The sequence below is a fragment of the Psittacula echo genome, assembly GCF_963264785.1.
Source record: "Psittacula echo genome assembly, chromosome: 1".
In the NCBI taxonomy this organism is placed as follows: domain Eukaryota; kingdom Metazoa; phylum Chordata; class Aves; order Psittaciformes; family Psittacidae; genus Psittacula; species Psittacula echo.
Window position 1 is genome coordinate 101,902,713 of NC_137735.1, and position 15,639 is coordinate 101,918,351.

The 15,639-nt window shown below is 39.1% G+C and overlaps 1 protein-coding gene across 1 annotated transcript in view; it reads left to right on the forward strand.

The window, feature by feature from the left end:
- Positions 1-15,639, forward strand: part of PIK3C2G (phosphatidylinositol-4-phosphate 3-kinase catalytic subunit type 2 gamma) — a gene marked incomplete at both ends in the record, with an annotated part of 207,943 nt that overhangs the window by 107,703 nt on the left and 84,601 nt on the right. The window contains 2 exons of the mRNA XM_080619939.1: positions 13,829-14,009; positions 15,348-15,455. Of these exons, the coding sequence (XP_080476065.1) occupies positions 13,829-14,009; positions 15,348-15,455 (289 nt within the window). The remainder of the gene's footprint in view (positions 1-13,828; positions 14,010-15,347; positions 15,456-15,639) is intronic.

Genomic DNA, 15,639 nt, shown 5'->3' on the forward strand with positions numbered 1-15,639 from the left:
CCCACTTATTCTTGTTACTATTTCCAAAGAAGTTATGATGGTCAACAGAATTTTGTCCTCCTAAGGTGAACCATGATATCCTTGAAGGCCTGCCTGTCATTAGGTTGTATCTTTTGAAACTGCCTCATGTTCTGAGGACCCATCACCATATGGTCAGAATGCACCACTGTTCCTTCCCATCTCAACAACTTTCTCAACCTCCTGCTGAGGCCAAGCCCTCTGAACAACCTGATCCAATATCAGAGCTAGCTCTGCTTTTGGGAACAGGGAATAAAACAGGACCTCCTGAGGTTCTTCCTGACGTCAGCTCTTACATGTTTCAGTAGATTAAAAATGAATTCTGTAACTGTCTTGGCTTGTTTACTGATTTAGTTTCCTCAGTCCTTCAGTTCTTGAGCCATGGGTGGTCCTCAGATAATGTATTGTAGAAAGGGTGCTCTTATCTTAGGAAGGATTGAGAATGATATCAGTGTTTCCTAAATAAGCAACTTGGTAATAGGTATCATTTGTTGGATGGAGACTTTCATCAGTAACTTTATGTTTTCATCAGCTGAAAGGTAGTATCATGGTGAAAACCACAGGATAGAATCACAAACAGGCAAGAATGATCAAATGATCTGTTCAGCACCAAGAAACTACTTGCCATCAGTGATGACAATGTTGGGCCACTGCAAACACTCCATCACACAAATATTAATACTGTCTTTCACCCAGATTGTAGTGAAGTACATTTCCTTCTACCTCTGGTCAGTTCCTTGATATATAAATATTGACATTCAGTTGTAGCCAGTGAAGGATTTTATCTTTTGTATTAGAGTAAGAGCAAATGTCATAGCAGTATGTGCACTTTCTTCTGTAACAGCTGAAGAAACCGAGCTTAAAGGCAAGCTCAACAAACCCAGAATTCTTTAGTTGATAAACAAACAAATAAAAAAAACACAACAAAAACCCCAAACAACAACAAGCCTCCCCCCCCAAAAAAAAAAAAAAAAAACAACAAACAAACAAAAAGGACTGAAAGAGTTGGGGTTTATACTTTTATTAACTTTTTCAATCAGAAGTTTTACAAATAGATAGTGGAAAATGCAAAGAAAAATTGCTGAAATGGAAACCATTAAGAGAAATTACCTGATTGTTCCAATCTACCCACATCACCATTCATATGCTTGGATATAAAAGTTCTGCAGCTAGGCAGAAAACACAAAATTTGATGATGATATTATTTGAAAAATAGCCATATAAAAAGCCATACATTCTAAGTGACAGGAAATACTCTTTGAAATAAGAAAACAGTAGTTTTCAATTAGTGCTAAATGAGAAATTATGTTATGTCATCTGATATTAAATGAGTAAAAATGTCTGGATTAGTACAAAGTTATCTGATGTCTGGTGAAAAAAAATAATTTACTGAATTGATATTAATCAGGCTCATTAGCTTTAGTGTGGCAGCTGCCTTCTTGGCTAATAAAGAAGGGATTGAACAGGGATTTCCAGAGGCTAATCCATGGGTGTGCATTAACTTAAAGTCCCTCATCGTGAGTGGTGTAACACATTCTGCACTTTTAACTGAGGGAAGACCTTTTTTTTGTACATCAGCATAGGAAATGGAGTTGTGGCTGTGAAATAAGGCATTACTACCTGTAACAAATACCCTGTGAGCACTGGGCAGAGACAGTAAACAAGATTTCAGTGCTTCTTAGGGCTTGGCTTTACGACAGCTGATAAAACTCTGCTTACCTAGTTCAGCTAATTTCTGGTTTGACCTGAGTAGTTGAGTCTGGTATTAGAAATCAGTATTTATTCTTCTAACTTAGCTTCCCTCACAATGTAATTTCATTGTGTACGATGATTTCTAGCAGGAAAAGCATTCCTATTAATTAAACTTTTCTAATGGGCTCTGCTTAGCCAGCTTCTGAGTGACTCGCATAACCCACAGATCTCACGTATGTGTTTTTGTTGATAGAGAAGTTTGTTGAATGAATTTAAGCAGCCATCATGGCAGATATTCTTGCAATTGCTGGTGCTTTGTTCTGTGTGTTACTCAGAAGTACACTGCTTGGTCATGGTATGAAAATGAAAAGTCACTTAAGTAACAGCCCATTTTAATATGATTTTTTTGCATCTGTTTAAAGATAACACATTCAGTTTTCTGCTGTTGCTCTGCTTTATCATCAGTTTTTTAAACAGAATTTAAAGGAGGTTTAAATAGTAATTTACCTTGCTCTGCAAGGCTCACCCATGGCTGCCACTCCACGAGTGCTGTCACTACTTTACTGGTAGAAATAATATGTCACTTATCCATATCAATTTTTGGCACACACAGGTTTTTGCTCACTTAGCAGAGTAAACATCTAAGGAGAAATGTGGTCAATTCAGGAGTATTCAGGCAATAAAAGGATGTGTATGGTTGGAGAAGGGAGAAAAGTTACGATTTCTGCCACTCAGTTCACTATCCAGCTGTACCTTCAAATGGACTGAGCATAAGGACAGCACTTTGAGTGCAGGAAAGATAGCTAAAGCAGAGCCAGTAAACTTCAAAGTCCCATCAGCATTTTGTGTCAGGTGGCTGATCTAAATTTTCTCTGCCAGTGCAGTAACTGCCCCTGGAGAGAATGCTCCACTCTTTACCTGACTCAGGACGTACAGAAATATGACATCTGCTTACTGCAATGATACTTCCACAAATGCAGTTCTGAATCTTGGAACTAGAGCTGCACTTTTCATCACAACAACTAAACCTTAATTGTGCTCTTCTCATAAGTGAAAAAATGCTCGGGGCTGCTATTTTCTCCCATATGATAGAAAAATGCTGGCTATAGGAGTACACATAGGAAGGAGGTGGAAATGTTATTTAACAGACCTATTTGCCTTGGCATTTGCCTCTGTGACATAAGAGCAGCTTAGAAACAAATACAGCATCTTATGGGAAGATAAATAATCCTTTCCCCTTTGCAAAGGAATCCAAAGCATAGAAAAGTTAAAGTATTTGCCAAGGTCATCCAGCAAGTACAATCAGGAATTCAAGACAGATTTTCATTCTTCTATCTGCCTTAAATTCTTCTGTCATTAAAATCTATGAATTTTAACCCCAAGACGATACAATTTGATCTGAAAAGAGTCACATAAGATTTCCTTGATAAAAGCTTAAGAAGTAAGCTTCTTGGTTAGGGGTTCATTAAAAGGGAATTTAGCTTATTCAAAAGTTTATCCAGACCTGGTCCCACAGTTGAACATTTCTCAGCAGGGCTAAGATGGACTTGTAAACTTAGATGAAACAATGTAAAGCAAAGAAAGAGCAACAAGCTGTCTGAAATGAGAGATTAATTTCAGCAAGCCTCTGTAAACTAAGCCAACCTAATTTCACATAGGTCTATGCCTCACTTTCCTACTGTGCCTGCCCTCCAGCTCTTCTTTCTTCCATGGTAACTAGGCCAGCTGCCGACTAGGATAATACCCTAAGGCCAGCTAAAAAAAAGTTTTCTCTTACTAATATCTTACAGCAAGCTTTCCCTGGTACATAAACTTAGCTTCAAATTCCCACATCTCTTTTTACAAAGCCAATATTTGGTGGCAATAAAGCAGTGAAATGGAAGGAGGATCAGAACCAGACCAGTATTTAAAAAAGAAATCTAAAGATATTTCCTCCTTTGCTCTGCTCTCCTCTCCTACCTTTGCAAAAGATACCATTGCTATATGTAGTGAGGAGTGGAAAATGAACAGAGACCAAGGAAAGGGGAAAAATAATAAAACTAGAGAGGAAGAAAGAAAACAAGCCTAGAAAGAATGGGTATGAAGATAACAGAAACACTCTTCTTTACAATGTAAATGCTTGTTCTGCTACTGACAGGGATGAGCTGAAAAAAGCCATCTCTCATGGTCTCCTCCACTTTGATTAAATGAAAACATGGTAGGTATCATCTTGTTTGAAGGAGACTGCAAAGTGACCTTATGTATAAGGAGTACTGTAGTCTGAAGAGAACTCTTGCTCAGAAGAGTCTGAATTGTAAAAAGATAAAAAAGTATTATTTGGACTCTAGAGACTCCCCTCTTGAAAAGTCTGATTCTCTCTTCTGTTCCCTGAAAACAAATCATAGAATCTTAGAATAGTTATTTTACTAGTTATTTTTGACTGTAAAGGACCATATGTCTTCATGATGCCACCTTATATGAGCTATGGAGATTCTCTCAAAGCTATTCTTTTGACAAAGTCACACACATGCACACAAGTAGCAAGTTTCTGTGATCTGATCCATGCATCCTTTGTTGTGCAGTATGAGATGCCACATGGCAAATTACCAGAAAAAGAAGACTCAACATCTTACAGAAAACAGTGTGAGATACAAGAGGTCTCCTGAAAACAGTGTTTTTTAATCTTGTAATTACTCTAAGATACTATAATTGCTGAAATACCTAAAGCAGTACCTGCTGAAGGCTCATTATACCTCCCTACTCCTGTATAATTCCGGTAATTTGAAAAAAGTTTCCTTTGTTAGAAATTGGGAAAAGAAGGTAAACAGAGACACTAATTTAGGGCAGAGATGTCCACATGAAAGCGAAAATCCAGAAGAGGCTGTCACATCAGGAAGTAATGTGGGATCAGGATCCTAGTTCTTCTTGTACCTGTATTTCCTGCTCTTAAAACATAATGGATCTACAGATAGGTTCTTCCAGAGAGGTAGAAGTGATGCTGCCTTAAAAGAAGTGTTAAATCTGCATATATTTGAAATGTATCAGATCTCATTGGTCCTTCTATTGGCATCTGAGCCCCTTGTCTGTAAAAATCTGAGACTCTACTTGAAAGATAACAGCTTTGGCTGTAGACGTTGTTAAAGTGAATTCTGGAAGCTGAGTGCAGAGCAGTCTTAGTAGGAAAGTTAACAGCCCATCTCAAGGCGTACTGTCTGCAGAGTAAATTCTTTTGAATTGCATAATATTTGCAAAACAAGGTCACTTTCTCATCCTATTCCTTCCCAAAACACTAAACCACTTCCTTCCAAAACCCAGAGTGAGTCATAAGAACAGTAATCTGAAAACTCTTAGGATTACAAAGTGCAGATCTGGTTCAGAATATATGAATGAAATCTTGAACTGCTCCTAATATGAGCAGCCATAAGGACCTTGTAGAAAGACAATTTTAATTTTCTTCCTGAAACTACTTCTGTATTAGTATGTTAAAACAAACAAACATAACAACAAAAAAACAAATAAGTGCATACAGCATTTTAAAGTGAAATTAACCAAAGTGTTGCAGTGTATCTCAGGTCTAATTTTGCAGTTTTGTGTAAATCTGAATTGCCCAGTGCATGCAGAAACATACAGACTTATTTCTGTGTCATACGTTTTGTTTTGTAGTGTCACAAGGGATTTTTTGTTCCAGCTGTAAAGCTAATGAGAAGCTAAGAAGCTATCCAAAGCTATTTTGGTAGGCATGAACTACCTAAACAATAGGCAGATGAGGAAAAACATTTTCAGTTTCTCCTCAGTAAATAGCTGCTACAACTGTGGCCTAAATTGTGATATGGTACAAAGTTTAGCAACTCCATTGACTCTAGTGAACCTGGATTAATTTTGTGGTTTATTTATATGGTTTGAAAGTAGAGTAGCTTAGTCACCTCCTGTATTCAATTAATTGCTGGCATATTTGGACATCATCGCATTAAAGCCATTGGGTTTGCTTCTTTTAGCGGTGATTATCCTGTCTAATCCCATTCATTGCAAGCTTCCAATGCAGATACCCACTGGGAAGAATACAACAATTTCTGTAATGCCTGGAATGAATGGCACATTTCAGTTCCCATGCCACAAATTTACTCTAAGCTATTATAAAGATAGGTGGTTGGTAGCTTTCAAGCTTGCTGATTCTGGTGTAAGACACTGCATGAAATTCTGACAACAATATAATATTGTTCTGAGGAGAAAATCCACAATTTTGAAACAAGCACAGACAGGGATGTACCTCATCATGTGAAGGAAGCACTGCCAAAGACGGAATCAGACTTTTCAAAATTAATGCCAGACTTGAATGCCATGTTTCTCATTGAATGCAAAATAGTACTGCCCCATAGATCGTCTTCATGCAGATATTAGATGCAATACATTTGTTAAGCAGCTTTTTTATTTTAAATTCAGAATAATGCTTTTGGAGAGCGAAGTTAATCATTCTTTTTTATTCTCTTTACTGAGACAATGGTACTTTTTTTCTATTAACAGTTGAGAACAGTTGGGCCTATAGTTGCAAGCCCGAGCTTAAGTCACTTGATATTAATGACACTTTAGGATGAAGGTATTTCATTCATATATCTTTGGATTGACACTTTTTAGAGTGGGGTCTTTGGCAGGCTGTGAACTTTCGCTCACAGATTTTGAAGTTATCCAAGGTCAGCGCTGTTGCATACAGATGTTGTTGGAAACAACCACTTGTGTTGGTGTTCTGCTACAGGTATTTTTTGTGTTCATGATAGTTTGTTAATGAATTTGGTCCCCTGCTTCTTGCAGACTCCACCCAATGGAGCAGACTGGAAAGAGACCGACTTTGCTAACAGTTTTATTATTCTTTTCTTTCTTACAAACTGAGCAGAAAGAGACTGACACTGACAGCACTTTTTACTAAATGATTCTTGTAGCACTTATGTTGATGTTAACATGTCCATTCAGCAAATTAGAGAAGCCATGTTATGAGGCTGATCAATTCTTTCTTAGACTTTAGAACAGGTAGCATCTACTACCTGGTTGTGAGAGTGGTGCCTCTCCTATTAATTCTCAATACAGTTAATTTTCAAGGAAATGCTCTTTCTTCTCCGAACGAAACCAGTTTGATCTGGGGTTTATTTTCTTAATACATAAGTGTGCACAACTAACTGTGTTATGTATCAAATAGAACATTTTTCTGCTAGGCAACCTTAGCAGGGTTTGGCAAGTTACTTGCATAGCGTAGCATGGCCTTTGTTTTCACTGATCTGCTGGTTTTTCATGAGTCAGCAGGACACGCATTCCACAGCTAAGGCATTCAGCAGGAGCAGGGGGAACTGGGTTGACTGAATCTACTGTTATTTTCTGGATGCAAATTATATCGCTTTGTTCGTAAAGATCTTTGACAGAAAGTTAGCAAATAATGGCAACTAGTCCTTTGGTTGCTGTAGAAATGCCGTGTTTCTCAAGCTTAACCAGCATATTTCATAATATAAAGTCTTCACCAATTTTTTGTTGTTTAAGGGAGACCATTGTTTTAGACATCTGTTCTAAATTATGTTATTAAAAAAGACTCAGAAAAACAAAAGCAAATGTATCACATGGCCTTTTAAAACAAAATTTCACTCTAAGCAGAGGTATTTTCTCTTTGAGGGTAATGCTTTGAGAAATGAGTCTGCAAAAGCAGCTCTGTTGTAGGAGAAGCAGCATGTGAAACTGACTGCAGGTTTCTTATGTGAGAAGTGTAAAGAGCCAAAACTGGACAGGTGCTGCAAGCTACCAAACAGCTGCTGCTCATACATCCTGGGGACTTACTTGGTTAGAAAGATTCAGAGAAAATATTGTACCGCACTTCACTCTGTCTGCTCAAGAAATGTAAACCTTCATTCTCTTCTTGTTCTAGAACAGAAGGAAAGAAAAGATAAGCAGACAAGGCAGAGTCTGCCAGCTCTGTTGTACCTCTCCCTTTCTGCTGGCTTTGTACTTGGTGAAGAAAAGGGAGTTCAGTCTTGGTCCTTCCAGTCAAGTAGATGGCCTTGCACAGTGTTTCAGAAAAACTGTGGAAAATGCTTAGTACTGCAGTCACTTGGGAGAACCACTGTGTCCCTTCCATCTTTGTTGTACATTAAGCCTTCTGCCTAATTGACTTTGCTTATCATTCCCCCCTGCAGAATAGGCGTTCTGTGCTTCCCAGTTGTTTGTTTTCACGTCAGTTACTTTGTTGATTGTGATGCTCCAATAGGTCTACACAGAACGGTGCTGCTGTTGTTTGTGTTTTCCTTTCTGACTTGCAGTACATATGTCACACCTTTCTAGAATTTGGGATTAGTTTAAAAAGGGAGGTATTGTCTTGTATCTATTTGTTAAAAGAAATTGACAGAGGTAGCCTGTTTCTTTTGGGTAACAAAGGAACATGAGAACAGAGCTACTTTAAGGCTTTCCAGCCAGGTTAATGAAATTAAATTTTGCTGTCCACTGAAGGCTTATCTCACCAAGGCTGTGAAGGAGGCTGGTAACGAAGATTACATTGCAACAAGTGCAAGTGTTTCTTTCTGTTCTCGGAAGCAATAGCTGCCATCCTACAGGAACATTCCTAGAAGCTTCAGCAAGTTCAATCATCCATCCTAGGCACTGCAGAGAGATCAGAAAAGCCACAGTCCTATTTACCAGCTTGACACTCTACTGCCCAAGAGTTTGGCCGTGTCTAAATAAGCCATGCCTGAGGAGACCAGCTAGCAAGTGAAAAAGTAAGGGGAGTTGTGGGTGTAGGGGATGAAGGATGACAGGTACCTTGTTAGTATTATGGGGATTGTTGTCAGGGGGTGAAGAATGACTGTGAACTTGAACGCTGGAGTTCACAGTGTCTGTGCAGTACTTATTGTATTGGCATCTCTACTGAAGGGATTATTCCAATTATCACTGGCAGGGAAATAAAAACCTTGCCCAGTGTGGGGAGATTAAAAAAAAAAAAAGTTTTACTTGCAAGTGAGTAATTAATAGCAGCAGTTGCCCACTCATCCTTATGGCCCATCACAGGCTAGATGGAGGTATTAATTTTCAGCTGCACATCTTGGTCATGTCTCTCATCCTTGTGTCTGTGGGTAACTTGCAGTGAGACCTAAGAAGCTGCAAAGCCCAAATGCAACCCCACTGGCAAACCACCCCTGTTACTTATTCTCCTGTTAAAGAATGCAAACAGTAAAATGTTTTCTTCAAGGAGATGAAAATGAAATTGGCCATATGCTTCAGGTGTGTGCCATAGCTGCATGGCACAGTAAAGCACAAGGGACAGTATAGAAGTGTTGCGGGATGGCTAATTAAAATCAAAGACAGATGGCAACCTCAGACATGGAAGCTGTGCAGTGGTAGTATGTTTGTGTGCTAATCTTTAATATGAAGGGCTGTGGAGAGTAATGTTAAAACAATTATTGTTATGGCAAGCAGCAGTCTTGTACTAATGTTCTATTCTTCTGTGACTCCTCCTGCCTACTGCTTGGTGAAATAGAAAACAAGCATGAAGTATAGCAAGAAACCATATTGACTTGTTCAAGTTTACCAAAGATTGTTCAATGGAGTAAGTACTTATGCACTCACCTTAAAACCCTAAGGCACCTCATTTTCGTTTGAATTCTCTGAATTCAAAACATCTTAAGCAAATAGTATACAGTGTGTGCTGGTAGGCACAGCTTTTGTCTAATAAATACCAGACATTGCTTGGAAATGCATTAACTACGGTCACCACTTTGACATCACACATAAATATTCCCCTCAAACTCTGCCTTGTTCTTTCAGAGCAGGTGGGATTAAACCTACAATAAAATACTGTAGATTTGGCCGTTTCTTGGATTTTTTGCTACAATGTGGTTTAACAGGCTACCTGTAAGCTAATCTGTCCTGTCAGACCTGTCCTCTGGTCCACCCTGCTCCCCTTTCTGAAGGAGACAGGGAACAGATGTTCAAACAGCAGAGTTGTCTGAGCAGCCTCACTCTTTCACATGGCTGCCAAATCCAACTCAGAGCAGACTGTGTCTGCAGCGAGGCCTTTTGAGCATCAGCTTCCCTCTCTCCCTGCACCACAGAAGCATAATGAGGCCAGATCACCTGTTTTGGTACCGAGATCCATCTAATCTCATTCCTTTCCTTCCTTCTTTTTTAATCTCTCACTTAAGAAAAAAAATAAATAAATAAAAATTCCCTTTTCTCCACAGCTGATGGTTTTAGCCCTGTTTCTCCTTCTCTGACACAGCAGCCAACTCAGCCTGATTCAATCTCACCTTCCCTCTGGCCTCTAGCAAAAATTTTTCCACAACACTTGTGTTTCTGTACCCAGGAAAATACATACACATGCTTCTGCAACTGAGAGTGCCAGAAAAGGGGGCTGGAGTCACCTTGCAGGCATGGAGTGGGTGCATGCAGAAAGGAAGAGAATGAGGTGCTTGCAGAAGTTGGGGGCATCTTTCAGGGTGCCCCAGCATCTGACTTGGACCCTCAGACTGCTGCTAAGCAGAAGCAGTCTAGTTTGCTTCATTGCTAAATTTCAGGTCAGCATCCTTCTATTTCCAGCCCTGTTGTGCTATTTTGCGAAAGTGACCTTGCGATAGTGTCTAAATTCCTCTGGTCTTGCTGAGAACAAGGGCATTTGTCCCAAATCAGAGATCCCAGAGAAGTGACGAAGTCTTCCTGTTATTAGAAGCAAGAATCTCTGTCTAGGCCTGGCATAAAGCCAGGCTTTCATATTGAGTTCTGTCTTGCAGAATCCTGTGAAAATTGTCAGGGAAAAAAGCCACAAAACCCTTCATATACTTCCTTACTGGCAGCCATGAGTTTTAAATCTTTCCAATTTTGTCTTCCTCTGTCACAGCGAGGCATCCTGTTCTAACTTGAAAATTCCATTAGTGTCTTGAGCATTTCTCCATCCTGTAACCTCAGAAGTTGCAGACTTTCCTATCTCCGCTGAGTTCTCGCAGTGGCGGGGTGAAGATGTGTGTGCCAGGAAACTGGGAAGACAGAATTACAACAGCGTATTTGTTCAGTTGTTGAATAAACATTTCAGCAAAGCCTACAATGAGTCATCACATTAAAAGCTGTCATTTGTATCCTCTTAGGGACTGCTTTTATAAAATGAATGTGAAAGTCAGACCCAGTTAATCCAAATCATTTTTCAAATTAAGGTCCACCAGCTTTTAAAAGCTTACCTACCCCAGCGGGCTGCCAGAAGGAAGCTGTGCTGCCTGTACTGCAGTCACTAGATGCATTTTGAGTGTAAAGCCCCACATGGGGCTGCTGGGGAAGCACATGCACTGTCAAAAGCTGCCACGTGGGTTCAGACTTTGGTGTGCTGGGCTGCAGCTGGCATAGAAGTGGATTTTACCAGTGAGATCATAACTGCCTCAGCTTTCCCTGTGGATTGGGCTCATGAGAGAAGCACACGAGAGAGGATTCAGACTCTATATGTCCTCTGTCCTTATGTGCAAATTATGCATAAGCTATCTGAATCTGGCCCATAATCCTTTCTCAGGTTGAAAAGAAATCTTTGTATTGTATATGTACATAAGCTTATTTTCTGTGAGCACTCAGCCATAAGAATGATCAAAAAATATATCTTCTAAGTAAATCTGCCTTATGTAGGGAATAACTCTGTTTAAAATAGAAAACCATTTTTGTTTTACTATTTTGCTTCCTGTATGTGAAATCCTAAGCCTTTCATTTTAGGAAAATAAAAAGTTGCTTTAATGTTCTGTGTATCTGAAAGGATTAAAGGGACATAAAAAGGATTTTCTGGACTCTAAATATGTACTGTTAAAAATGGAGTAAGTGAATGCTCAGGAGATGATTCCGATGCAAGCCTAAGTGCAGACAGAAGATTCTGCACCAGCATAACCTAGCCAGTTCAAAATAGATATCACAATGATGTTGTCTTTTCTCAGGTTCACATGTCTTTGCAGAGAAGAAGTGAATAAGTTCATTCTGCCTGTTTCTGTTCTGCTCTGTCTCCAAGAGAAATGCAAACTGTTTAGCTGGACTGAGACTGAGCTGTGCTCTGCTTTGGTAGACTAAAATTCCTGCCCATGTGACAGTCTAGACAGTGTCAGTAATGCTTTTGTTTAAAAAATAATCACCAAGCCTGTTCCTGACTTCCTGCTGAAGTGAACAGGGTATGTTTTCGTTCTAAATCACCTTGTTTGCCTAGAACTGAGTTAAAAGGCCACTGCAGAGTGTGATTCAGTACCCTAAACATAGGCTATTTTAGACTGCATAGGGCATCCGAGACATCTGCATGGGAGCATCACACAGGAGATATTGCCTCTAGTGGACCCATGCCCTTCCAAGGCAGAGGCCAAATAGGATTTCCTGGGATATCTAAAATGGCACAGGACATCTACATTTAAGCAAGTTAATCCCATCCTGTGGGATCTTGGACTTACTCTGCTTGAAATCTGGAAGAATTAGTCTATCCACCTCCGTATACGCATGTTCTTTCAGCCTTCTTCAGTTTGGAGAGGGTTGAAGATAAGAATACAACTGCCTCCATATGGTGGGGTTTGCCTTCCACCAGGCACTGCAATGACAATTTCTATTTCCTTCAGATCCAAAAAGTAATTATTTGTTTTTACTAGCCTACAGGAAAAAAGATGTCATTTTTGTCAGTCTCCTCCAGAGAGTGGTGATGATAAACTTCTCATATCTCTTCCCTTTCATGTCTGGGCATTTCTGATAGAAACACTACACATTCTTTTAAGATTTTCAGTACTTATAAACCCTTAGATGTTCAGAGGTTCTATGTTACTGGAGAGGCTTTTCAGAAGCCGGTAGGTAATATTATTCTTCATTGAATTATGTAGGAAAAGGGGGCCTAGAAGGAACATTGCCTTATAAAAGATGACAAGAATCCCTCATCACCAAAAGATGCATGAACTGCTGTGGCAATATTGTAGTGCCTTATGTATGATTTGAAGGAGTTGAAGTGTTTATAGGAATTATTATTTTAAACCTTTAAATATCAGTGCTTGATATATATCTTGTTCTTTTTTACGTGACATATTCATATATGATGTGCCTTTAAAGTCAACAGCTTCTCTGATTTCCTGTGAAAACTAACATTATTTGTTAGGTTTGAATAACCTCTTCAGGTAAGGGAAACTGCATTAAAATTTAGACATGTACAACGAATTTAAGGTTTGAGACGTACTTAAGGATGAAGTTGTGGGGAGGAAAGTTTGGACAAAAGCAAAGAGCAGTTCATCAGTCTTTCAGGCAGAAGAAAATCCCAGGCAATGGGCAGGATGTTAGTAGTGCTATAAAGCTGGTGATTACATCTACACTTATAAAAATAAATCAAATGTGTACTAAACCTCTGGCCCACGTACGGAAAAGATTTCCCAGTGATCAGTTCAATTAACTGAAAAACCTTCCTAAGCTCAACAGTTTTCCTGGCCTAAATGAATGTGTAATTAGAGAAGACTAAAAGTAAAAAAAAAAAAGGAAAAATATCATTCCGACTTTTTCTTCTGACTTTTATGTTAGTAATAACTCCAGTTCCGAAGCTTTTACAAACTGCAGTAGAGCTGAGCTGAGTTTTTGCTTTAGACCAACGCTTACCAGTAAAGAAAGGAATAAAGTGGGCTCATTTCACTCTTTTTAGAACTATAGCCAATTTTAGAAATGTCTCCTCAACTTAAAATAGAGAAAGTTTCTAGAATGATGATGTCTGAATCTAAAATAGTCTTTAAATGCACCTCCTAGCAGAAAGATATGCTTAGTTATATAAGTGTACTGGCAGGAGCTTGCGGAGAGAAGGAATAATAGATTTGGGGATATATATTTAGGGCTGGACATCAAAAAATGCTAGTTATTTTCATTTTGTAAAGTTTTCTTGCAGAAATATGAAGCAATATAGGCACAGAACTATGTTTGACAATGCATAGAGATGGCAGGTTCCTATTGATTCAACACACTCAGAATCTCATTAGTTATCAAATGGGACTTGAGTACTGACAGCAAATACACAACATTTTGTTTTCATTCTCTGCTGCCCAAAGTCACCAAATACAGATTAGTCTGGAGTCCCTTTATTGTTTCTGCTAGAGGTGGTAGAATATAAAAATCAGTACACAAATGTTTTTTCCCCTCCCGCCTTCAGGCTGTTGAAGAATGCACAGAATGAAGTTCATTTCAAAATCTGGTATCAGAAACTACTGGCTGCTCTCCGATTCTGTGCTGGACAAACCCTGAACAATGAGTTTTCTAAGGAGGAGAAACTTACCGGAATTCTGGAAGACATTGCCAAAAAAGTAAAAGCTGCCAGTGATGCAAAAAGAAAGGTTTGTTAAAAATACCTCCTCTACCATCTAAGTTATTTTTTCTGAGGTAACACCTCGTACCTATAGTGCTCTTTACATAAATAAACCCAAGATTTGACTGAACGTTGCAAAATTTTGTGCTGCACTGAAAACAGGTAAAACATTTGTATTTAATGGGACAATTCTCATAATAAGGTCAGTAGATCTGTTAAGCCATTTAAATTCCTTCTTGGATGGTTCCTCAACCAGACTTGGAGGTGGTCAGAAATAATGGCAACAAAACCAATTAGCATTTTACAGAAAGGAATGCTCACATTCAGCACCTCATCTCAAGATATTTGACTCCTGTAGAGCTGCTGTGTTTCTTGAAAACCTTGCTAAGAGTTGTACTTGACAGGCTGAGCATCCTCATTTCTTAGCAAAGCCAACCAGAGTGGACTGTACTTAATATCTTAAATACAACATTCAGCGATTAATACTGCACATATATCTGCGGAAATGCATTGGTAGCAGCAGGCTTGTAGTCCTCTTCTCCAGCAGGCACAGCTTTTACATTGCGTAGGCACGTTTCCAGTTCAAAACTGTTAATTTTCCAAGACAGCTGTTGTTACTTACCTGATGTGTAAAACTGCTGCTTGCTGGGAGCTCAGCAAGACAGACCAGAAAGCCAAATAAAAATATATCTGCCATTTCTGGTTATCATGAAAGTTACCATAATTTCTTTTTGCCTTATTAGGGATTCAAAGGTTTTCAAAGGATTTTTCAGAAAACTCTCAGTGTTGCTACTGAGAGCAGCAAAGCAAACATGGGAGTATATAGAGGAAAAGATATGCAAAGGGAAAAAATCCATGCAAAGAAAAAGAAAGAGTGATACATTATACAGTATTTATGCATAACTGGGATTTTAGAAATTAATCTCAAAGCTGCAATTTCTGTGATACTGAGAAACTCCTAAACCTTGCAGTTAACACATCTACAGTTAGGTGAGGGAGATCACAATGTTGAGGCAGCAAGCAACAAATTGTGAAGTTGTCCATCAAGGCAAAACCAATATGAGATGCAGCAAAGAAGCAGGTGCAAGGCTAATCAGCCTCTAATGAAGAATGTTGAATCTGAATCAACATGACAGCGTGAACTGGTAGTGCACCTAGTCAGAAAAAAACATGAATGCAAAGTAAAATCACAGTTCTTTTTTTTAATAGCTGCACCTCAGCATGACCTCATTAGCTGTTATAAGCTTGCATGGATGCTGCTAGCTCCAGAAATTGTACTGCTTGTTTAAAATACAGAAAGATAGTCAAGGGTTTAAAAGCTGCTGCTATGTTCTTTCATGTTGCCATAACGATTCACATGTTGCAGGAGGTGTTAAAGGTGGAACTCAACAGACTTCAGCGGTTCTTCCAGGAGGTAAAGGTTTGTCGGCTTCCCCTGAATCCCGCGCTTGTTGTCCAAGGCATAAAGGCAGATGTAAGTCTAGCTCATGCAATGAATTATGGTTTTAATTTGGGTCTTTTTATTTGGGTTTTTTTAGTATAAAGGGAGAGAGGGAGTGAATGGCTGCATTGATTGGGAAATACTCTTACTGGTATAAAGGATGAGTCATCTGGGAAAATGACACCTAGCCTAATCCCCTCTAAACTGGGGGCCTTTG